At 39.9% G+C, this 25,153-nt stretch overlaps 1 protein-coding gene across 4 annotated transcripts in view; it reads left to right on the top strand.

The window, feature by feature from the left end:
• RABGAP1L (RAB GTPase activating protein 1 like) overlaps positions 1-25,153 on the top strand; it is a 776,623-nt gene that overhangs the window by 608,958 nt on the left and 142,512 nt on the right. For 3 of the 4 annotated variants that reach the window (XM_059146060.1, XM_059146061.1, XM_059146062.1), the window contains exon 19: positions 11,944-12,072. In XM_059146060.1, the coding sequence (XP_059002043.1) occupies positions 11,944-12,072 (129 nt within the window). Of the gene's footprint in view, positions 1-3,543; positions 4,259-11,943; positions 12,073-25,153 lie in introns of those variants that run through there. The other variant, XM_059146069.1, reaches the window with a different exon arrangement.

Raw genomic sequence — 25,153 nt, 5'->3', positions numbered from 1 at the left:
GAGTTTTTTTTTTTTTTTTTCTGTCACTAGTTTCATCTTTGGATTACTTTATAACTCAAAAATGTATCTCTCAGAAGTGTACTGTACTGAATCTCATCAGTGATAAAAACATTACTTGGGGAATTGGGAATGGAGAAGAGAAAATGCTCACTGAGATGACTCACTCTTCTAAGGCTTCAGAAATGCCTAGAATCCATTCTCCCACTTCACCCAGTGAAGAGTTATTTTACCTAATACTGTTCAATGGCTATTCTCAAAGGACAACCTGAAAAATTATGGAAATTTTGAAAGTGAGGGATGATGCCTGGGACGGGAAGCTGTTTATAGAGAATGCTTTATTCTCCCCAGAGTGATATATGCCAAGACAGGTTGGGCTTGGGCTGGTATCTCCATACACACAGAACTGAGTGAGTAGGTTTCTGGGAAGCCTGGTTCATCTTGATGTGGAAAAGAAGACCAGAGAATGGGCATGGACATTCCAACCTGGCATGTGTTCATTCCTCTGTGGCTTCTGGCCTGGAGTGCAGGGAGATGACTGCCCTCTCAGTGTGGTCATTTCCAGGCAGGGGATGCCTTCTGGGCCTAGAGGGCCTTCGGCCCCATATCTTCCCACTGGGAATTCTCGACCATCAGCCTTTACCCCTTTCACCAGCTCAGCATGTTCTGGGTCCACGGAAACAGAGCCGAGGTTGCTCCGTGCTATTCTGCTGCTCCCTTTCCATCTCCGTCCTCGCTCTTCACAGCGGGTCCGGCCTGTGAAGCCCTGGGACCTGCATCCGGTTCTGCGCGTCAGCAGCTCCATCTTCTCCACCCCCCCACGGTGCCAGCTCTGCCTCCTCTGGCTCAGCATCTTGGCTGGGGGGAGTAGCCAGCTGGGCCTCCGCCCACTTCCTTCTTCCTCCTGTTCTTCCCCAGGCTGCTTGCTGCTCTGACCCCCAAGCCTTCTGCAGGGCTCTAGTGTGGCCCCCGTTCCTCAGACTGGGTGAGGAAGGTACGCTCTGGACCCATGCCATCGCCCATGAAACCACTGCTGCTCTCCCAAACCTGAAGCTTACCTTCACTTCCTCAATGATAATGCATTTTTGAGGGGGAGGATGATGGAGAGATTAGGAAAACTGAAATACAGGACCATGTTTATAATTGCTTTAAGTGTAACTCGGTTTGCTTATTAAAATATCATACTTTGGTTATTTCATTTAATAGCACTTCTTTTGTGACCATCAAAGCCAAACCATAGTTCCAAAGTCTTTTGATTAATTTTGACTTCTTACCAGAATCCATTTGGGGAAGAAATTTTTTGTTTCTGGTTTATATAAGAAAAAATAAATGACTCTGCCAGTGTCTTTGAAACCAAGTCAGTTGCATGGAAACATTTCCCCTATCTTTTAAAAAATACATCAGTCCAAAAAAGTCCTGTAAGCAAAGGAGTCACTGAATTCTCCCTTCCTTTGCAAGTAAAAATATCCCCTTGTCCTGAAAAGGGAAGCTTCCATGACAGTGCTTTGCACACTGACACAGCAGTTGCACAGTCTTTTCAAACAGAATCTTGTGCAGAACTCCAGTATGTAAACAAGATAAAAATGGAGCTATTCCCAGAGGGGTGTGTGGCACGGGGTAGGGGGAGGGGGTAGGCTCTGAGAGGCCCAGAATCTCTGTCCTCAACCTCACAGTCTCCCCCTCCAGCTAACCTGAGTTACCCATGAGACATTTCCTCCAGAACCCTAGGGATCTGAAATGTGGTGGGTGGGTGGGTGGGTGTGTGTGAGAGAGAGAGAGAGAGAAATTCTGATGATTTTGAGCATTCTACACTAAAATCTCTAGTTTTTTAAGAAATCATTTTTGGAGGGGCACCTGGGTGGCTCAGTTGGTTAAGCATCCAACTCTTGATTTTGACTCAGGTCATAATCTCAGAGTAGTGAGAAAGAGCCCAGCAGTGGGCCACTGCTCGGCATGGATCCTGCTTAAGATTCTCTCTCTCCCTCTCCCCTTCCCTCCGTAGCTCATGCACATTCTTTTTCTCTCTTAAAAAAGAAAGAAAGAAAGAAAGAAAGAAATGGGGCACCTGGGTGGCTCAGTGGGTTAAAGCTTCTGCCTTCGGCTCAGGTCATGATCCCAGGGTCCTGGGATCAAGCCCCACATCGAGCCCCACATCAAGCTCTCTGCTCAGCAGGGAACCTGTCTCCTCCTATCTCTCTGTCTGCCTCTCTGCCTACTTGTGATCTCTGTCAAATAAATAAATAAAATCTTAAGAAAAAAAAATCATTTGGGGGGGAAAAAGATCATTTTTGGAAGAAACTGAAGACAACAATATATAAATATTGTATTTAAGATTTTGTGAATACTCAAAATATTTAACAGAAATGTTTTACTGAGTTTTGGAAAAAGAAACTATTCTGTTAAAGCAGGCGGTATTTGCCTTTCACCCCAATTCTGTAATTAATCTCTTTCTTTAACCAGTATCACAGAGATACACTGATGTTTCTATTTTGTTACTTATAGAGATCTATAACTCTCATTTGTCAGAGCAGGAAACTTAAGACTCAGAAGGAACTTGCTGTGGTTCTCTTACTCTGTATCAACTACAGCTTGCATGAAGATGCAGGTCTGGTGTTCGCTACAGAACTACAGCATCAAGATTCTGAGCGTGATTAGTTCATTGTTTGCTGGTTTACAAACTGCTCCCAAGGGGAGCTCGTCTTTTTCCCTTCATTTGGCTGTAACTGACTCTTCACGTCAAGGAAGTTAATATAACACATACTGACACTGTAAAATTTTAAAGCATGGATAATCCGCAGTTATATTATTAGTAGGGAAGGATTAATTGGACCAGACCATTAGAATGTTTTGAGCTATTAACTGAGCATTTATCAGGATCTGCGGCTTAAGAAAGTCATTATTGCTTTGAGAATCTCCACATCAGTGGTTCCTCAGGTGTATGCTCATTATTATATTGGAGGTGTTTATGTTTTGTCATACTGCAAGCTTATAAAAACCTTCCTTTCAATTATGACTTCCCAGAATGCTGAAATAACTTCACATCGCAAAAAGTCATTATTATTGCGCAAACACTGCAACTTGAGGGTGTGTCCTTTCTTGGAAGCTCCGTCTTTGCTGTCTGTTCACCCCCTTATCATTTCGCCCTCAACCTCTCTCTCCTGGGGAGATTTCCGTCGTCTAACCAGGATTGGAGCATCCCACTTTAAATATGCGGCATAAAATCAGACTTTTACCTGCTATCATTATTAGAAAGCAAAAGGGAAGAAAGGTCAGCCGTTTAGCTGGCAGGCTGTCTGGCTTTTCTGCGAGCATTACATGGGAAGAGAAGCTAGTTCTTCTGTCTCTGGCTTTAGGATTCAACAGCGTAAGCTGTCAGACTAACAACACTGATTGAAGGTGGACTGGGAGGGGGAAGCACATCTGTCCAACGGCTCGCCATTGGCTTCTTATTACAGCATTCTCCCCCGAGACACACTCTGCATGCTCATTCACCTACCTCCTCCTCTTCCCTCCCCTTCCTTCCCTACCCCTTCATTACTGATTCACAGCGAGAGGCGGCAGCGGCGGCGGCAGCAGCGGCAGCCGTGGCGCTGCTTGTCACGAATCAAGGATTGCAATGAGCTCATCCTTTTCTCCTTGCAGCTTCACAACTGCCCTGGCTTCCTGGCTACTGCTGCTGCTGTCTGCTCACCCACACTCACGCAGGCACACACGCACACATACACACACGCGCGCGCACACACACACACTCTCTTTTTACATGCTAGACCCTTCTGAGCTGCTGGTACATTTTAACACATGTATCTGAACTCTCCTGCATCACTCTTGGCCATTTTCTTGCATCCGATTGCTTTTGCCGTTTTTTATTTAGCTCAGTATTTGATTTCATTTTCCAGTCTACTTTGGGGCTTTTGCACAGTGGATAATTTAGCCAAAATGTTCTTCCTTTGGAGACGTTAGCTGACAATTCCCACCACAGACTGGCTTGTGCGTGCTCCTGGGGAGACCTAAGCCTGGCTCCCTTCCCACTGCAGTTCTCAAAATTGGGGATCAGAGATCCAGCTTTCTCATTCTGGACACCTACTTACTGCTCATGGAAGAAGGGGTGCCCTGCCCAGCCCCAGCTGCTAAGCTCACACCTCCAGTCAGAAAGTCCCAGGACATGCACGACGAGAGGAGCAAGCTGGTGAATGAGTATGCATGTCGAGTGCTGGAACTTCTGGGGATGGGGCATCGTCTGTTTGTGCCTCGGCTTCTGGCGGTGAGACTGTTTTTCGTTGAACTTCATTTGTAGGGAATCTGCCACCCTCTGTGAGAATTCCTGTATCCCTAAAAGCAGCTTGCAGTCTCCTGTTTTCTTTTCCTCTTCCCCACACTACCCAGCAGGAAGTGCTGAGTGGCCGCTGCCCTGGGGCTCTGGCCGAGCCTGGTCTACGCCACTCCTTAATTGGCTAGAGGAGCTATGGCTCTTTTCTGAGAGCCCAGGGCCACATTAGCGGCATTATCTCTGTGGCAGGGGGAAAAATGTTTTCTGGTTGCCTAGGCTCAGCAGTAAAGCAGAATAGCCAAGTGCTTGATACAGGCATTCTGTTATTTACATCTCCAAAGGGTTAAATTTCACAACAGACATTGCTACTTATCTGGACTACTGTGGTTTGCGTTCTAACCTCACCATTTGGTTGCCAACTTCTTTTTTTTTTTTTTTTTTTTTTTACTGATTAGGGAATTTTACCCCTTAAAAATCCTTGGGTAAGAAATTGAAAATTTTTCTCCTGGAATGCTTGAACAGTGTATCTATGAAGCAGCTTAAAGCTGTTGGGTCTGTGCTGTGAATCTGGGAAGTCTGGCTTGCTTGTTTTTTGATTTCCTGCACAAGAAGAAAATCACCCTTCCTCATTTCCTACCAAGGGTTAAAATTAAATACCCACAATCGCTGGTGCAGGGTTTCTTTTCAGTGGTTTGAGAACTGTACCTAGCAACTGTTCTATAATGTAATTGGTCTACAGTAGTCCTATACCATTATTTGGTAATTGAACAAGAATAATTAAGCTTTGTCTATTTTATACAATGGAGTTTAATACCATTCCAGACTGTTCTTTCGTTATGGTTCTGTCATATTTGAGTCTTTTCAGAAGTATAACGTTGACTGAATTTAACACTTTTCTCTCATATCTCTCTCATCAGTCTAGTTCATCTCTGTTTATATTATCTTTGCAGTTATCAATTCAGTCTTCATGCATGTTTTCGCGTGTAAATATCATCCCCCTTGCTTAATCATAACAACATTTTAGGTAGCTGTATGCAGGAGGGATTTTTCACCCCAAAGAAAGTCTGTTTATCATTGCGAGATGAAGTTAGAAGCAGGTGACCAGCATATAATTATGGGGGAGGGGGTATTTTTGAGAAATACAGTTTCTTTGTCATTTGGGAAAGAAAGAAAAAGAGTTCAGTACATACGTGTTAATGCCCAGGTGAGGTCATCAGTGCTCACTTGAATTCTGTTTCCCTGAACCTCATTTATCTTAAAAAAGAGAAAACTGAAGGTTTATGTCCTATTAGAAAGGAGTTTTTTTGGTAGTTTTTTTTTTTTTTTTGTGGTTTTGTTTGTTGTAATAAAAAGCATTTTATTCAGGACCTCTGACACTATTAAGTGCTAAAATATATTTCAACAAATTCTCTACATCTCTTTGAGGAGTCTGTTTTGGTTCTCAAATATTTTCATATTCTTTTTTTTTTTTTTTTAAAGATTTTTTATTTATTTATTTGACAGAGAGAGATCACAAGCAGGCAGAGAGGCAGGCAGAGAGAGAGGAGGAAGCAGGCTCCCTGCTGAGCAGAGAGCCCGATGCGGGGCTCGATCCCAGGACCCTGAGATCATGACCTGAGCCGAAGGCAGCGGCTTAACCCACTGAGCCACCCAGGCGCCCCAATATTTTCATATTCTTAAAGACTACTTAACTTTGTGACTCCAGGGCTCCTACTGCCAACTTTCCAGTAATCTGGTGCTGCCTTCCTTTGCCACTTCTGACTCTCAGTGCTTTGAAAGAAAACATAAATTGATAACTAAGACTGTCTCTCAGTCTTAAATCCACATTAGGCTTGCATTTATAATGCCTTTACTTTAAAACCAATTATCGGCCATAAAATCCACAAAGAGCTGGATTCATACACTTCAGATCTTCTGGAGGTCACGTGGCTCTGTATGTTGCAACCATATGAAGTTGGGTTGGTTGCCCAGTTAGGTATTCAAGTTCGTACATCCCTTCAGTTGTTTTGGGCTCTCACATTCAGCCTAGGTAATGGTGCCATTTGCATTACTTACACATGGAAAGTGTATACTGAGTTGTCTGTAGGGTCATTTGGCAATCTCTGACTTTGTTATACAGCATTGTACTGAAAAGATCATTGATAGAACTAGGGTACTCTACAGTTTGGGAAATCACATGCCCTTTAATTAGTAATATGGCTGTGAATTGAGATCAGCTATCCAATGAGTTACTGCTTAAAGTTTATTTAGCATGTGTACCAGGAGGAAGTACAGTCATTCAGCTGTGTGTTATTGGACTGGCTAATGATGTGGGATCGATGGCGGATCTGTACGGGCTGGTCCTGAGAGGGATCCTGCCAGAGGCAATACTACAATCTTTCCATTACCACCCAAAAGGGTGGGCATGGAAGTTTTGGTTTTCAGATAGGTTTTAAACATGAATGCATGTAGGTTGGACACAGGTAAATACATTATTTTACTTTAAAGATCCCAGTAGTTGTGTTTTTTTTTTATGTCAGTTAATTTGCTTGATGGATTGATCAAATGTATGAAGATCTACCAAGACAGTGTTGTAGATTTGGACTTTGAGCTTTATTCATTGTTCCCTGATTCACAGAGGGACCATCAAATGATTAGAATACCAAGCACATTTGAATTTTTTTTAAGTTTTTATTTAAATTACATTTGAAATTCTTGCTTCTTATCTTTCAGAGGTGCACTTAGTATTAGTAAACAATAATTTCCCTTTAACAAATCAAGTATAAGTACTTCATTGTAGATATTACCTTAAGGCATAAATTCTGTGCGTAGTCTCACCAAACACATTTCTTTGGTGAAATTAAAATTCCAAAGCAAGAGATACAGGTATCCTAGATACCAGCAAAGTAAGGTTTCCCTCTTCTAAAGCCTGTGCTTCCAAATGATTCTCAGACTTCCAAAAATATGTCTGTACTGAATAGAAATCCTGTTAGACACTATAAAGGAAGAAAAAGCCATTTGTGGTAAAAATGGCAAAGGTGAGAAAGAGAACCATACCTAGATTAAAAAAAAAAAAAATCCCCTAAAATAATCAAACTTAGAATTTGCTGCTTATCAGAGGCCGTTGAAGAATGATTGATCACCCAAGAGTCGTGAGAGGTTCAGAACAGAAGCATCTGGAGCTAACACCCGAATGTTAGAGCTGTTCCTTGCCACCCACCCTGCCTCTTTAAAAAAAAAAAAAAAATCACTTTAAAATGTGATACTCTTGCACTGAATTTTTCAGTGGGAAAAACACACTGGAAATGGTATCAGCGGTGACACATAGCCAGAGTCCATACTCTGTAAGTGTGTGAAATTTAAAGAAAAAGGAAAAACTTTTATTCTACTCCTATTCAGAATCTCCCTTTTCTCCCTCTAGATTTTACTAGCTGTTATATGGTGTGGGATGTTATGACCAGATCATCCTTTATTAATATCAGTGTTGGCTGTGGTTTCAGTGTGACACTGTGGGCCCTGTGCACAGTGAATCTGAAGGACGATTGATTATTGGGATGAAAAGCCAGAAGACAAGACTAAGACTGTTACATTAATGCTTGACAGTTGCGAAGCATATATATTTAACAAGGTGATATGTACTGATATTCAAATTTTCTGAAATATGTGTGTGTGAGGATAGGAAAAATGATTATAAGCAATATAACAAATTGTTAATTATGTTTATCTCTAGGTAGTGATACCTCTTGGGCTTTTAAAAATATCTTCCATTTTAGAGAAAGGGAATATGTAATCAATAAAAAAAGGTATGATCCCACTATATAGATACGTACACACGTATGTGTGCAAATTGTGATTTTCACAAAGTGTTTATAAAACCAAACAACTTTGTGATAAATTCTTAGTGAGGCATCCAAATTTTTGGAGACCAAAAGGTATCTATTCCTCATTTGTAAAGGGAAGAACCTCTTGCATACATCTGTCAGAAAATGGAGGGTTACCCCTATAACTTTACAGTCTGCTTATGCCGTAAAAAGGTGTTTGGAGGTGATACTTAGAGATTATGGGAGTCTCTTAAATTGGAGGAAAAAGCCCTCCAGAATCAGAGTAGGACTGCAGATTGTCTTCTGGAGCAATGGCAAGCAAGATTTTTGTTAATATACTTTTTGCTTATTGGCGTGGCTTTTGCCTCTCCTAAGGTTGTCTTCTGGCATATATATATATATATATTTTTTAATTCTCAATGAAATTAGCTTTATTTCAGTCCATGACAGGAATATAAGTTCTTACAATTGGCCTGCCTGCTTTCTGGAATTACAAATGTCACTGAGAGCAGGGTACTGTTTTTAGCTACTAAAATACCAGTACCCAAGCGTATTTGAGCAACCCAGAGAAAACTTTCCAAACTGTCATCCCTTATATTTGTTTTGGGGTTCACAGAATGTACTTATAGGACTTGACTTATTTCCTTCTCCAATTCTTGAGGTTGAAGATGCTCCCTTTTTGAAGTAGAATAGCGGCGATTAAGCAGCCCCACAAGTTAGCCAGAGCTGGGATCAGAATGGATTTAGTTCACACTTTGCAGCCTTGTTTGAGTCTCTTTAACTGCCAGCTACTTTCTAGAAACTGAGAATAGGGGACTGACTACCATGCCGTTTCCACATGTCTGTCTGCCCGAGTCCTTCTGCTCGGGGGTCGTTAGAGCTCCTCTCCGACAGGGCTTAACGGAGTGGGCCATGGGATCTGGAGCATCATGAAGGCAAGCAGTGACTTGGAAAGGGCAGTCACAGGGCGCTCTGAATTCTGGTTTCCAGAGACTTAGCCCAGGTTCGGCCCCATTCAGGTGGTAAGCTTCTTGCTGTACTTTCCCTGAGCGGATGGCCTCCTTCAAAGTGCACCTCTCTATCCTGGCCACCCGTGGCTGACCAGAGGTCACATGTCACAGGCTTCACGATTCCTCCTCTTTAATCCTCACCCTCCTGCTTCTGCACGAGCTCAGAGGCTGGACTTGAAATGAGGCCTTGGCCAGTATTTGGTAATCACGCTACTGCCTGCAGGCAAGGAACTGCACCAGCATTTTGGGGGTGTGTGTTACCAGGTAACTAGAGCTTGGTTGCACAGAAAGTAGAAGCGGTGCCCTCAGAGGCTTTGGGGTAGCCGCTCATCCCGCGTCAACACGAACTCTAGAAGAAGTGTGTCTTGAGTTTTTCCAGCAGTCACCAGAGAGCTGATCATCAAAGCCAGTAACACAGCTGAGAAGGGAAGACTGGGGATGTAGTATCCAGTGTATTTGGCAGCTGGATGCTTTCCCATAATTCAGCAGTTGGCACGTTGGTCAGAGAAGCCCCCTCTTAGGCTGAAGTTTCCTCTAACAGTCTGTCCCAACTAAGTTAAGGTGAATTGATAGCACTCTGTTGTGCTAAATGTTCTCTCTACCGCTTATCACCATTGTGTCTAAGTATCCACGAGGGAGGAAGTCAATCAGAGATGTACCGAGGCTTGTTTTTCCACTGCTGCTGTTAGCCCAGCTCTACTTTCTGATTCCTAGTTTATGGATCTGAAGCTGAGGCAACCTGGAACCCCTGTGGAAATGCCTGCTGTATGGATTAATATTTTATTTTACATGTTTCTGTTTAAAAGGGAGGGGAGATGAAAGTAGAATTCATTCATTCAGTAAATTTTAATTGAGTACCTCCTATATTCCAGTTATTATTCTTGTCACTGTGGATACAGCAATGTACAAGACAGACAAGACCCCTTTCCTTAGGAGGAAACAGATGTAAAACGGGAAAATGCGTTGGTGGAAAATTACTTGGTGGGCTGGGGGTGGGGGAGAATTTAAATGCTCAGGAAAGGCCTCACTCAGATTTTGCATTTGAGCTAAAAATCTAAATCACAAGAAGTTGCTATCCTTATGAAGATCTAGGAGAAAACTATCTAGGCAGAGGGAATAGCGAGGGCAGTTGCCTTTAGCTAGGAATGAACTTGGTGTGTACGAAAAACAGGAACAAGGCCAGTGTGCCTGGAGCTTGAGAACAGGAGAGAGATGTGGTTCAAGATGAGGTTGGACAGGAAAGCAGGGGCTCCAGATCATGAAGGGGCTTGGGGGCCATGGTAACAATTTTGGATTATTCTGAGCACAGTAGGAAGCCCTGGAGGGCTTTACACAGAAGAACTCCATGACGTGAAAGGGTATCATCTGGCTATGATAAGGAGAGGGGGCTGTGGCGAACGAAAGCAGAGACCAGTTAGTGGGTTAGTGCTGTGGTTCACCTAAGTGATGGACATGTCTAATGGTTTGAGGACCAGGGTGCTGAAGACCACTCGTGCCCCGCAAAGAGCAGGAATTTCTCTGACTTTCTTTAAGGTTAATCAGCTCTACATTTGAATCTAAATAAAGTAATATTTAGAACGAGCGCATAGTTCTATGATTTCTAGCCATCCTGCTTAGTGTTGTTTTGTTTTTCATTTTCTCACTGAAGTTTTTTTTTTTTTTAAAGATTTTTAAATTTATTTATTTGATAGTCAGAGATCACAAGTAGGCAGAGAAGCAGGCGGAGAGAGAGAGGAAGGGAACCAGACTCCCTGCCACGCAGAGAGCCCGATGCAGGGCTCGATCCCAGGACCCTGGGATCATGACCTGAGCCGAAGGCAGAGGCTTTAACCCAGTGAGCCACCCAGGCACCCCTGTTACTGAAGTTTTTGACAATTAATTTCTGACTCTTAAAACATCTCATTTCTCTTCGGCTTACTTCTGTGTACCCAGTCTGCTTAATCTTTAACTTATATCAGAGTGTTTGCCAAAGATTGCTTATGGTTATTTATTAAAATACTTACGACCTTTCTTTTTCTTTTCTTTTTTTTTTTTTTTAATAGACTCCACACCCCATGTGGGGCCTAAACTCACTACACCAAAAAATCAAAAGTCTGAGCCAGCCAGGCACACCTTGTCTTATTACAAAATCTTTACTGCAGAAAATACAGCAAAATAAAAGGGAAAAAAAATCCTATGATTCCACTATCCAGAGAAACCTTCTGTTTCCTTTCCATCTTTTTTCTATGCATACATCTATTTATTTTTAAGTAGCTATTTCTTGAAGAAGTAAATTTTGCAAACAGTTTTCGTAAGAAGTTTGCTAGTAAGGGGTTTTCTTCATTTACTTTTTCATAGCATTATTTAAGGTGGGGGATCAATTTCTTATGTTTTTGAGCTGTTGTTGTCATTAGTTGGAAGGCCCTTGGGGGTACCATTAGGTATTCATTATACATAATTTTAATATGCTTTGATTACATTGTCTATGTCTTCAGCTAAGTTGCTAATAATATACTTAAAATACTCACCCAGCAAGCTAAAGTCATAGATTAGACCCAGAGTTAAAATGTTTTGCTTTTCTGGCTTTTTTTTTTTCCTTTCCCTCAGAGCTATAACATGGTTAGCTTTGCTGGGATCCACCATTCTAATCTTCAGGTTATATAAATTAAATATGTTAGCCTACTAATTAATTCTTATATCCTGCCCAGGATTTATGGTGACTTATTTCAGCTTATAGTAAAGAGGTTAGAAATCCGTTCCTAAAAACTTGTGGAACTAAGCTAGATCTTAGCTACAAACAAGTAGTCGGGAAACTAGAAATTCTTTTCTCAGTGTATTTGTCCTGAAGGCAGGCTAAAATGTAATGACGATTCTTGGGATTATTTTGCAGACCTCAAAGGAAGATCTTCTGCAGGCTGATTTTGAAGGTGCTTTAAAGTTTTTCAGAGTTCAGCTTCCAAAGAGATACAGGGCGGAGGAAAATGCCAGAAGATTGATGGAGCAGGCTTGCAACATTAAGGTAAGGTACATGGATTTATACATAATAAAGACAGAACCTGAATGCAGAAAGAACATGGCCAATTATATAAAACCCTTTCTCTACATGTTGCTGGATTTTGACTATGTTTAAGGTGATACTGAGGATGAACAGCCTCTCCCAGACATTTCTGTAAGGCTGGCATGTGTCTGGTACCTTTCAGTAGAACTTGGTGTGAAAGTTAGTTCAGATTGAAGCAATAGGAAGACAAACATTTTTCTTATAGGTAGGGCTCTAGATTGGACTGCTGTCATAGTGGTTTCCATAGCCGCAGACTTAGTATTTAGCTTTTGGCCATCTGTTTTAGGATTATTTACAACAAAGCAAGAAAAGCCTGCTTAGGCAGTGCTTTCATTCCTCTTAGGGACTTGGAAAGCTTTCGTCTGCCCATTCTCACCCCACATCTGCGAAATGGTCATGGATATATTGTTCCTTATCCTATGCCTCCTAGATTAGTTTTATAAAACTAAACAAGTTTTATAAAAAAATTTGATATGGAAATTTCTATCCAGAAAATTATGGTATCAAGATGAGAGAGCACATTTTTAAAGATTTGGAACCAATTTATTGATGTTAATTCTTGTACCTCTGGAATATACCAGGAATCTTCTCACCTATGACATAAATATAAATTTCCCTTCTAAACATAAAGATCCCATGTCTTACTGACCTAATGTTCTTGCAGAAGGGAACAGACAATAAATGACTAACATAATAAATAATATGTTTAATATGAAAGAAGGTGATAAGTGGCTAGGAAAAAAGGAAAAGTAGGGCAAAATAAGCAAGACTGGATTAGTAAGGAGAAGGAAAGTTAGAGTTGTTACTAGGTAGTCAGAGTAGGTAGATCTCATTAAGAAGGCGAAGGAGATGGGTTAGTCGTACAGATATCTAGGGGAAGAGGGTTCCAGCAGAGGCAACAGCTAGTTCAAAGGCCCTGAGGCTGGCTCATGCCTGGTGGGTTTGAAGAACTGCAAGAAGGCCAATGTAAATGAAGTAAGTGAAGTAAATGAAAATGAGCAATAGACAATGAAGTTAGAGAGCTCACAAGGAGCCAGAAAATGTAGGTCTTTGTAAGGATTCAGGCTTTACTTTGAGTGAAGTGGGTAGCTCTTGCAGGGTTTTGAGTGGTAGAGTGATACAATCTATCTGAGGTTTTAGGGGATCACAGTGCTGTGTTGAAAACAAACTGCTAGAAAGTTACTAGTGGAAGTAGGGAGATCACACAGGGGTTTTTGCAGTAATCCTGTTGAGATATAATGATAGAGTTTACCAGAGCGATGGAGTGGAGACAGAGGTGATTGGAACCTGAGTATATTTTGAAAGAGAACCAAAAAGATTTTGTGATATATTACCTATGAGTATGAGAGGAAATGAGGAGTCAAGATGACTCCATGGATTTTGGATTAGGCGATTAGAAGATTGAGTTGCCATTAGGTTATTAAGCTCATTACTTATAATGTACTTTGACATGTACTTCATTTAAGCACCGTACTTGCTCTAATACTTTTTTGGTGTAACACTGTTATTTTTGATTTAACTTAAAGTAAATTCTGAATATCAAAAAGTATAATTCAGTGCTGAACGTAAATAACTGAACAGAAAAAAATATATTGTCTTTCAAGTGAATTGTATATTCAAAGATATATGTAATTTCCAAAGATACTAAGCAAAACAGACCTCTGAATCTTCATCCTAAAATGCAAACTTGTAAAGCCTTCCAGACTGATTATTGTATTCGGCTGGGCCAAATCACTAAGCATGAGTTACATTTGTCTGTAGACTTTTTTTTTAAAGATTTTATTTATTTATTTGACAGACAGAGATCACGAGTAGGTAGAGAGGCAGGCAGAGAGAGAGAGAGGAGGAAGCAGGCTCCCTGCTGAGCAGAGAGCCCGATGCGGGACTCGATCCCAGGACCCTGAGATCATGACCTGAGCTGAAGGCAGCGGCTTAACCCACTGAGCCACGCAGGCGCCCTGTCTGTAGACTTTGAAAATACATTTCAGTGGTCATGGTGGCTTTGATTGAATTTTGTGGGTGGTGTGTTTGAAAGGTAGGCTCTGGCCTTTGATTGTTCCAGAGCTATCCAAGTACTGTAACAAGAACAGTGCTATAGGAATCTGTTAAAATAAAACATTAATTTCTAAGAATGAGATGAAAGAGTTAGGAGGTACAGGTAAGATGGAAAGTTAAATGTCTTTAAGGGAAATTTGGTAGCATCAGACAATCAATGAGAATGGAAAACCCAGGCAAATGATCTAGAATTGTGAGATGTATAGGGAAGGATTTTTTCCAGTATAATGTATGAAGCTCCTCAGAGGAAGGAGGCACCTTAACAATGGTCAAACCAGAATCACAGGATCTGAAAGACACAGAAACCTAAAATTTTAGGAAGTAAGTTCAAAATATGATCTGGGTCAACTTTCTGGAATGAACATGTGCCACCAGAATGATTTATGTGAACGTGAGCAGATAGACATGAATTTTTATTTTAAGTAATAATGAATTATTTGATTTTGTTTTTTGTTTTTAGGTCTTGTTTTGGGTTTTGTTTTTTGTTTTTGCATTATCTAAGGAGAGTAATGCTTTCTTAGGTACATAAAACAGTACTCACAGGACACCACATTTATTAAGGTATAATTGACATAACATTAGTTTCAGTTGCAAAATTGCAAAATGATCACCGTAGTAAGTCCAGTTAACTCCTGTCACCATCCATAGTAAGAACTTTCAAGCTCTGCACTCCTAGTGGCAGTACAGTATTATTAACTAGTCACCATGCTGTATAGTGTGTCCTCATGACTTATTTATTTTATAATGAATAATGTCATCATTTGATAATGAAATTTGTACCTTTCAACTCCCTTCACCCATTTCACCCTGCCTTGGGCAATCAGTCGATTCACTGTATCCTGAACTTGGGTATTTTTGTTTTGTTTTAGACTCTAAATATAAGTGAGATCATATGGTATTTATCTTTTTCTGTCTGACTTACTTCACTTAGCATAATGCCCTCAAGTTCCAACCATATTGTGCCTAATGGCAAGATTTCATTCTTTTTTGTGGCTGAATAATATTCCGTTGTGCATGTGTACCACATTTTCTTTAGCCATTCATCCATCAGTGGATTTTAGGTTGTTTCCATTACTGGCTATTGTAAATAATGCTGTAATGAATATAGGGATCCATACTGTCTTTTCAAATTAGTGTTTTTGTTTTATTCAGATAAATACCAGAAGTGAAATTGCTATACTGTATGGTAGTTCTATTTTTAGTTTTTTGAAGAACCTTCATTTTCCATAATGGCTACTCCAATTTACATTTCCACCAACAATTGCACATGGCTTTCCTTCTCCCCACATCCTGGCCAATCCTTATTTCTTATTCTCTTGATAATAAGTGCTCTAGCAGATGTGAGGCAACATCTCATGGCACTTGTATTTTGCGTTTCCGTGACGACTAGTAGTGTTGGGCACCTTTCACGTACCTGTTGGTTATCTGTATGTCTGCTTTGGAAAGATGTCTGTTCAGGTCCTTTGCCCATTTTTTAATCAGATTGTTTGGGTTTTTTTGCTGTTGAGTTATATGAGTTCTTTATATATTTTGGATATTAACTCTATCAGACATATGGTTTGCAAATATTTTCTACCATTCAATAGGTTGCATTTTCATTTTGTTGATGGCTTTCCTTTGCTGTGCAGAAGCGTTTGTTTGTTTGTTTTTTAAACTCATGGGGCTTGAACTCATAATCCTGAGATCAAAATTTGATCTGAAATCAAGAGTCAGACACTTAATTGACTGAGCCACCCAGGCATCCCTGTGCAAAAGTTTTTTAGTAGTACCACTTGGTTTATTTTTGCTTTTGTTATCTTTATTTTAGATGTCAAATCCCCCCCCCCCAAAAAAAATTGCCAAGATAATCACCTATGTTTTCTTCTAGGAGTTTTATTATGAGTTAATTTTATGTTTGGTATAAGATAGTGGTCCAGTTTCCTTCTTTTGCATATGGCTGTCCAGTTTTTCCATCACCATTTATTGAGGAAATTACCTTTCCCCAAAGTATGTCCTGACTCCTTTGTTGTAAGTTAATTGACCACATATGCATGGGTTTATTTCTGGCTTCTCTGTTCTGTCCCATTGATCTATGTGTCTGGTTTTTCTATGCTGCTACCATACTGTTTTGATTACTTTGGCTTTGTAATATAGTTGAAGTCAGAAGGTGTGATGCCTTCAGCTTTGTTCTTTTTTCTCAAGATTGCTTTGGGTATTTGGGATCTTTTGTGGTTCTATACAAATTTTAAAATTGTTTGTTCCATTTCTGTGAAAGATGCCATTGGAATTTTGATAAGGATTGTGTCAAATCTATAGATTGCTTTGGGTGTGTGGACCTTTTAACAATATTTATTCTAACCTGTAAACACAGAATATCTATTTGTGTCTTTAGTTTCTTTCCTTAATGTCTTATAGTTTTCAGTATACAGATCTTTCCTTGGTTAAATTTATTCCAAGATATTTTTTGATGCAGTTATAAAATGGATTGTTTTCTTAATTCCTCTTCCTGGTAGTTTCTTACTCATGTATTAAAATACAACAGAGTTTTGTATATTGATTTATATCACAGGATATTATTTTAATTTATAAAGTGATTATGAGGCAGATGTGAGATGAAACTCAGAGACGGAAGTAGTACAATATCCAGGGATCATGCTGGAACTGAAGCACGGGTTTCCAACCTGAAGGTTTAAAATTGTTTTTCAACTGAGACCTACATTTTAAAATAGCTTTTACGTCAAAACCCTGACCATACACACACACACACACACACACACACACACCCCTAAAGAAATACCCTTCAACAATATGTGATATACTCTGATGTTTCCTTTTCTACTACTGTATTGTATTCTGTATCATTTAAACTTCTTGAAGAAAAATCTTTAAACCAAAGATAGTCATAACCACTAAATCAATTTCAAGCATCTTTGCGTTTTGAAAAAACACCAAGGTCTGTCCCACCGTTCATACCACCTCCCTCTTCCCCTTTCGGATGTGCTGCAACTTGTGAGAGGTTGTGGAGCTTGAGATGTGGCAATGAATAATGGAAGTGTGGGTGTGCTAAGGATGTGAGTTGTCATGCCGTCCTTGTAGCAGAATATGCTGGCAACTGCAGGTTTTGGGGAATGATGGATTTACAGACCAAGGCTGTGTGCCAGGCAAAGCATTCACAGACAGAGGTGACTGCAGGTATGGAACAGGCAGGAAAGTTGCCCTCACAATTTCTTATCTACAGCCTTGACATTAAAGACAGAATATCAGAAGTAAAAAATTTTGATTTTAATTATTTTCAAAGTTAGTATTTGTGTATGATTATATCTTTTTTGAATGGACCTGTTCTCATTGAGTTATCCAACAAGATGAATCACTTCCCTCTAACTTGTAAGAACTAGGTGATGAGTGATTTCAATGAACTGATTGGTTTTAAAATAGACGTAACAGTTGCAGATGGAAAATAACTTATTACTTCCATACATGGTTTATTTCTGTGTGTCTACCAATAAGATGTATTAATAAACCACAGTGGATTAGATAAATAGCTTTTTTCTTCTAAAACCTGTATAATATTAAATATTAAAAATGTACTTGTGTTTATTTTTTCAGATTTAACTAACATGATTTAAAAATTTTCTGCTATCTTCCTACACCTGTGGCTTCAGCTAGGTTAAAATCAGAAACTGTGTTGACCCATCAGACTTAATATATGAATATCCTGTACTTCCTCTGGCTTTGTTGAATATCATTATTCAGGTATTACTTGTAGTTAAAAATTCTGCTACTGTGGACCTTCTTAAACTTGAATCTTGGCTTCATGAACTCAAAATCAGTAGAAATTCAAATTTCTTGACACAAGCATATGAGCATTTTGTTTGTTTTGATAAGATGATCTATAGCTTTCATTAGATTCTTAAAAGGAATTCAGAAACTAAAAAAAGCAAAAACAAACAAACAAAAAAACACACAAAAAAAACCAGCCTCTATCCTGTGGGACAGTCTTAAACTTGCAAAGTAAATTGATAGTTTTTTTTTAAGATTTTATTTATTTATTTGAGAGAGAGACAGTGAGAGAGAGCATGAGAGGTAAGAAGGTCAGAGGGAGAAGCAGACTCCCCATGGAGCTGGGAGCCTGATGTGGGACTCGATCCCGGGACTCCGGGATCATGACCTGAGCCGAAGGCAGTTGCCCAACCAACTGAGCCACCCAGGTGCCCTGTAAATTGATATTTTTACACAGTGTAAGAATTTATGAATGGGCTATCTGTAGATAGTCAAGTGCTTATACAGATAACCTTTATAATTATTCTTGATCTGCCTATTTTTCTATATAATTCAATACCATTTATATTGTATTAGGTTGAATGGATGAAATTACCATTCTTCTTGGTCAAAAATTTGAAATATTAGACACCATATATGATTTAATTCAGTATTTCATGCCTCTCCATATAATTCAATGCTATGTAGAAAGATGATGAAATATTATTAAAAATTTGAGTGTTTTAATTATAATAGAATTCATTTAGCTGACAGTGTTCTGATAAGAACAAAGGGATAAACTAGAAGAGTAAAACACCTATAGTAGAAGTCAGAGGCCTGTATATACCTATGGACCAGCAAACTCTGTGAGAGAATTACTCTCCAAAGACTGAAAAACAGGTTTTGTCGGTCCCTCTCTTCCTTCCTTCCTTCCTTCCTTCCTTTTCCCCTTTCCCCTTCCCTTCCCTTCCTTTTCCTTCCTACCTTCCTCCCTCCCTCCCGCCCTCCCTGCCTTCTACCCTCCCCCCATCCACCTTTCTTTCTCTCTTTCTCTCTCTCTCCTTCCTTCCTTCCTGTTCATTTTTATTTGGAATAATGTTGCAATTGCCACATTTGTGGTGCATCTCATTAGTAGCAAATTTCATCACATCATTAAAAATGGTCTGTTGGTAGATCTTCATAAAAGAATATTTAAAAATAGAAATCAGCCCATTTCATTTGATTTTGTTAGTAAAATAATTTGAGCAAAATTAAAACTTCAGAATTTGATGTTAAACTAAAACAAGGTAGTTAGGAAAGGAAGTTCATTTCTGAAGGGCCTGTTGTGTGCAGGAACTATGCAAGAGGAAACAAGAGTTAAGATAAGACCTGATGGGTTAGCCGGAGTTAAGGAGTATCTGAGGTCAGGGGAAGGAATATGCCCAGAGCTAAGAAAACCCTAATGGTAGTTGATGACTAGAGAATAGGAAATGAAGGGAGTAAACAGAAGACAGAGTAAGCAGGAAGGAGCCAGACGGCTAGTGCAGAGCCTGTAAGCCAATCCCAGGAGCAGTGGGAAGCATTGAGGGGTTTTAAATTAAGAGGCAGAAATTATCAGCTGCTTGTTTTAGGAAGGACTTTTTGGCTGCTGTGTGGAGAATGGGTTGAAAGGGGTAAGATTAGGTATTGGTGACAAACCAATTCAGGGATGTTTACATAATCCAGGTGAGAAGTGACCAGAGTATCTGTTATAGGCTGGAGATATAATGACAGATTCGAGAGATATTCAAGAGATAAAATCACAGATCTTAGTGATTAAATGTGAGCATTAGGGCAGGGAAAGAGAGCCAGTCATGACATTCAGAATTTTTACTTAGGAAACTTGATAGTAATCCCACTGCAAAGGGAACAAACAGGTTGGAATATAAGTGAACTATTGGACATGTTCAGCTTGCAGTGTATATCCACAGTCTCATATCTAAAAATATAGAAATTCCAAGTAGTGGGTGGAAAGTAGGCTGGATTTCACCACTATTGAAACCATGAGAGTGGATGGATTCTCATAGGGAAGCAGAAAGGAATGTTGAGGATAGGGACATTAATATGTGAAAAAAAGAAGTAGAAGCCAGTGAGACAGAGAAAGCGGGAAGAAACCCAGAAGAGAAGTGAAGTGTGATCACTAAGGGTAAAGGTATTTATTTTCAAGAAGGAAGTTGAATAAATGTCAGTAATGCTTAGAGGTCATATAAGGTGGTAAGGAGTGAAAAGCAGACATTGTGGAATAGTTAATGATAAAGATGTCCTTAATGGCCTTAGCGAGAGTAGTTTTAGTGGAGTGATGAAGTATAAACTCCAATGATTCAAGAAATAAATGGGAGAGGAGGAAATGGAGAAAGGAAGATAAAACAACTCTTGTAAGAAGGTTAGAATGGGAAGGAGATGGGGGTGGAAGAGATGGCCAGCAAGCCAGAGAATAAGTACAAGAGAGATAAGAAGACATAAGATTGAGATGGATTTTTTGGAGGATGGGAAAGATGAGTTCTTTAAATGCTACAAAACTTCAGTGAATCAATTTCTTCATTGAGCACCTGCTATATATGCCTGGCACTATGCTAGAACCAGGGAATGTAGGGTAGATAGGCTCCCTGAAATCAGGGGATTTCCATATTACTGTGTGGAAAATTTTAGTTATATAATCACCTTAACAATAAATGTATAGGGGCGCCTGGGTGGCTCAGTTGGTTAAGCGACTGCCTTCGGGTCAGGTCGTGATCCTGGAATCCTGGGATCAAGTCCCCCATCAGGCTCCCAGCTCCATGGGAAGTCTGCTTCTCTTTCTGACCTCCTCTCTCATGCTCTCTCACTCTGTCTCTCTCTCTCTCTCAAATAAATAAAATCTTTAAAATAATACTACTAATAATAAATGTATAATTACAAAGTAAGACAAAAGCTCAGAAGGACATAATGAGGATATATGATGGGAAGGAGCAAAAGAACCTGACTCAGATTCAGTCAACAATTTAGGGAAAGCTTTCTTGAACTGAGATTATAAGGCATTCCAGAATGAAGGAACAGCTTGTACAAACACTGTGAAGTAGGAAAGAGTAAGTTATGTTGAAGAAACTGGGAGAAGGCCAGTGGGACTATAGCTTAGAGACTCATGAGGGTTGATAACGTAGAGACCAGACCAGTCCATCTTCAGATAAGAAGAAAAGTCCCACCAAAAGAGAAAAGTTGAAGATTTGGTAAAGGAAGGGAAATATATCAAGAGGCAGTCCACCAAGGAGGAGGGTAAGGGATTAGATACCAAAGAATAGACCTAGCTTCCATTATAGTAGAAGGGAATGAGCAAGGAATCATCAGGGGTGAAGGGAATATGCAGTTTGGTGAGGAGGAAATTGAAAATATTTCATTTGAAGGTTTCTGTTATTTTAATTAAGCAGAATCTAGAGTGAAGGGAATTTATAGTAGAGTGAGAGATTTAAAGAACATGGAAAAGCTTTTAGAATGGATGTTGCAGAGATTGGAAGAACTAAGTGAGAACACACAAAACAGTTGTTGAACCATTGTTGGAGATCATGAATTCATAGTGGCAAAAACTCTGTAGCATTTTCTGAGTCTCTCTAGAAACACTGAGCATCCCGAATGTATTTGTTTTCAAGAAGGAAGAAGTTGAATAAATGCCAGTAATTCTTAGAGGCATTATGTATACATTAATGTATACATGAAGAAAATAGACGGTTACTTTGACCTTAAGTTGAGGTTTGCCAGCATGAGGCAAAGGAAGGACAGTGGGGACAGAGCAATGGTGCACTAATAAACCGGATCTTGGGGGATACGGAGAAATGAGGAAAAGGGGAATCCCTGATCTGTCACTTGTGCCAATTTCCATGATATACATAATCCTACGATGGCCAATTTCAGGGTGCCAGTGCCTTAAGGACAGGCTCACACATGAGTACTTGTGTGGCTCAGTTGATTAAGCATCTGATTCTTGATTTTGACTCAGGTCAGGATCTCAGGGTCATGAGATCAAGCCCATTGTCTGCATGGAAGTCTGCCTGAGATTTTCTCTCTCCCTTTCCCTCTGCACCACCCCCCACAAAAATAAATAAAATCTTTAAAAAAAAAAGAAAGAACTGTCTCATACAATGTCTCAATGTTAATAGTTGCTTCTCAGGAACTAGTAGTCAATGACCCTAGCACACACAGGTTCAGAGAGGTGAGGCTAGAAACCAGAGTGTGGTTGACATGATGGAAAATGGAGTCTAACAAGTAGAAGAGGAAGTAAAAACCAGTGGGGACTGGGAGTCTGCAAGGAAAGCGGCGGGGGACAGCTACAAAGAATTGTTGAACTCCATGACTAAGGAGAATGGTGGAGGAAAACATTAAATGAGTTGGTGGTGATTACCCAAGAAGAAAAACAACTTTCCTCCCAAAACTCTTACATATTTGAAAGATAGTTTAGTGACACTGGAAGACAATACTGACTTGTACTCAAAATTTTCAGTTGTAGCTCAGGTTAGTTTGTGGCAGCAGAATCATGCCAGTTGCTCTCTGGCCATCTATGGCCAGCTCCTCTGACTTCCTCTCTCTGTCCTAGCAGCAGTGCTATCATCTCTCCCATCTTCCTGTGATCGGAGACATTGGGAAATGCTTTGAGGCAGAATCAACAGAGATGACAGATGCTATAGGAGCAAGGGCGATGAGGGCCCTGGCATCCTCCTCACACACAAAATTGTCTTCCTGCCCCATGTGGGAGAGGTAACCACCAATGACACAGGCGTAACCATGCTAACTACTTGCCTCAGAAAATTCTGAGCTCTGCTCTAGCTCAGTTAACTCTTTCCTGAGGTGGACAATTACCTACACTCCCAGAGTGGATTGATATAATTTGGCTTGCCTCCCACAAATCACATTTGTAATGGGATATGGTAAATTTGTTTATCTAGGAACTTAACATTTTTTCCCTTTTAAGACCTCCATATTTGTAACTATGGATTTGAATTTAACTGTTTGAAAAATAACTTTCATTCTAGAACAAAACTGTCAAGAACATTTCTATTAAGAGTAACTTACCTTTAATTTCTTCATCCTGTTTGCTATTTATTTCTGACTGTTGTTACTATGTGTAAACAAGAATATAATCTCCCAAATAAAGGCTTTCTTTGAATTAGCAATGAGGCCACAGAGAAGCGTCTGTCTACTCCATAGATCTAAAATGTGTGCGCTTATGTACACCATGCATAGGGTTTGGTTTTTTTTTTTTAAGATTTTATTTATTTATTTGTCAGAGAGAGAGAGGGAGAGAGAGCGAGCACAGGAGACAGAATGGCAGGCAGAGGGAGAAGCAGGTTCCCTGCCGAGGAAGGAGCCCGATGTGGGACTCAATCCCAGGACGCTGGGATCATGACCCAAGCCGAAGGCAGCTGCTTAACCAACTGAGCCACCCAGGCGTCCCGATAGGATTCATTTTTAATGGACCCACATCTAGTGTTCTTTTCCTATAAAGACCTCTATGTTGACAACCACAGTTGGGAATATTTGGTTTAAAGGGTCATAATCTTCTGCTGGGAGAATGTTACATTACAGGATATAGAGATATGATAAATAACTGATAATGAGATAGTTTCAAAACAATTACCTCTTTTCTCCTTTGAGACTTCTTCTTCTTTTTTTTTTTTTTTTTTTTGAGATTTTATTTATTTATTTGTTTAGAGAGAACGCAGGCAAGAGTACGTGTGGGCTTGTGCAGGGGAGGGACAGGAGCAGAGGGAGAGAGAATCTCCAGCAGACTCTGCATGGAGCAGGAGCCCAGCGGGTGGCTTGAACTCAAGACCCTGAGGTCATGACCTGAGCTGAAATCACGAGTCAGATACCTAACCGACTGAGCCCCCCAGGTGCCCATCCCTTGTTTTTTCTATTAACATTCAGAATCCTCATTGTGCTTTAGATTTAGGGCATTGTTTTGTTTTTCCCCAAATTAATACAATTTGATCTTGCTTCTCATAGTTGTGTACTGTGGGAATGAAGAGGGAACATATAAATGTTGGATGTGCTCTGAAACGGTTGATGACAGGTGGAGAAAATGGGCCAGAGCTCCAGACGCCCAGGCATGAGGCACCCTCCACATTTAGAAAACTGAGCTTTTCTGGCTTTTCCTAATCAGCTAGAGTGCATGTGTCCCTTTGTTTACTTCCGCCATTTTATTCTACCATTATCCCTACTTCTACTTGTCATTTTCTTTCAGTTTATTAAGGAGAGAGCCATATAGATATTTTAAAATTAACTTGATGGGTGAACCTGGGTATTGTATCGTGAGCTAATCTATATAAATCATTACGTTGTCCTACACCAAAGAAAATTAAGATAAATGGATATAAAAATTGATTTATAGATATGCGTCTTTTTAGTAAGGGAAACAATAAATCATAGAAATAAAGCATCATACCCTTACATATATTCCAAACTTGGTACAATGTCCTCATGCAGAGCTTTGCACATAGAATTAAAAACAAAAAAGAATCCTTCAAAACTGCTATTCCAACTAGCAGTTTCTCTTCCTTCAGACTTTAAGTATCTTTTTCTTCTCTGCAATGAGTTCATCTCAGCAGTCTTCGGAAGACTTAGTAAGACTAACAGTTATTCTCTTAAATGGGAGTTTTCGTATCTCATATACCTTTCTGCAGTGTTTTGCCCATTACTTTCTAAATATTACAATATATGTTTACCTGTTTAGAGAATAAATTTAGAATTAGAACCCATACTCACTTTTTGGCAACATTGGTAATAAATAATCTTCCCGCAACGACTTACACTGAGATCCACCATTCTTTGTTTGTTTGTTTGTTTTTTACAAACTATGTGTTTGTTTTTGAGAGAACCAGCATGAGAGAGGGAGCACGCACACAAGGGGGCCGAGAGGAAGGGGCAGCGAGAGAGAATCGTAAGCAGGCTCCACTCCCTGTGCAGAGCTTGACATGTGAGTCTCGATCTCATGACCCTGAAATCATGACCTGAACTGAAATCAACAGCTGGACGCTTAACAAACTGAGCCACCCACGTGCCTCCTTCTTTTTTTTTTTTTTTTAAACTATTTGAATCCATATTAAGATTATATTTAAAGTGTGCTTCACAGTTTGTGTTTGGGGATCTGATGTAGACAGAAAATATATATGGTGTTCTTCTGTTCCCTTGTTGCTGCTCACTAGAAATAATTTGGTTTTTGTAGGTAGCAATAAAAATAAATTTAAACGTTGAAGGTGTTGAA

Source organism: Mustela lutreola, chromosome 14, assembly GCF_030435805.1.
Source record: "Mustela lutreola isolate mMusLut2 chromosome 14, mMusLut2.pri, whole genome shotgun sequence".
Taxonomy (NCBI): domain Eukaryota; kingdom Metazoa; phylum Chordata; class Mammalia; order Carnivora; family Mustelidae; genus Mustela; species Mustela lutreola.
This window is presented reverse-complemented; position numbering and strand designations above follow the sequence as displayed.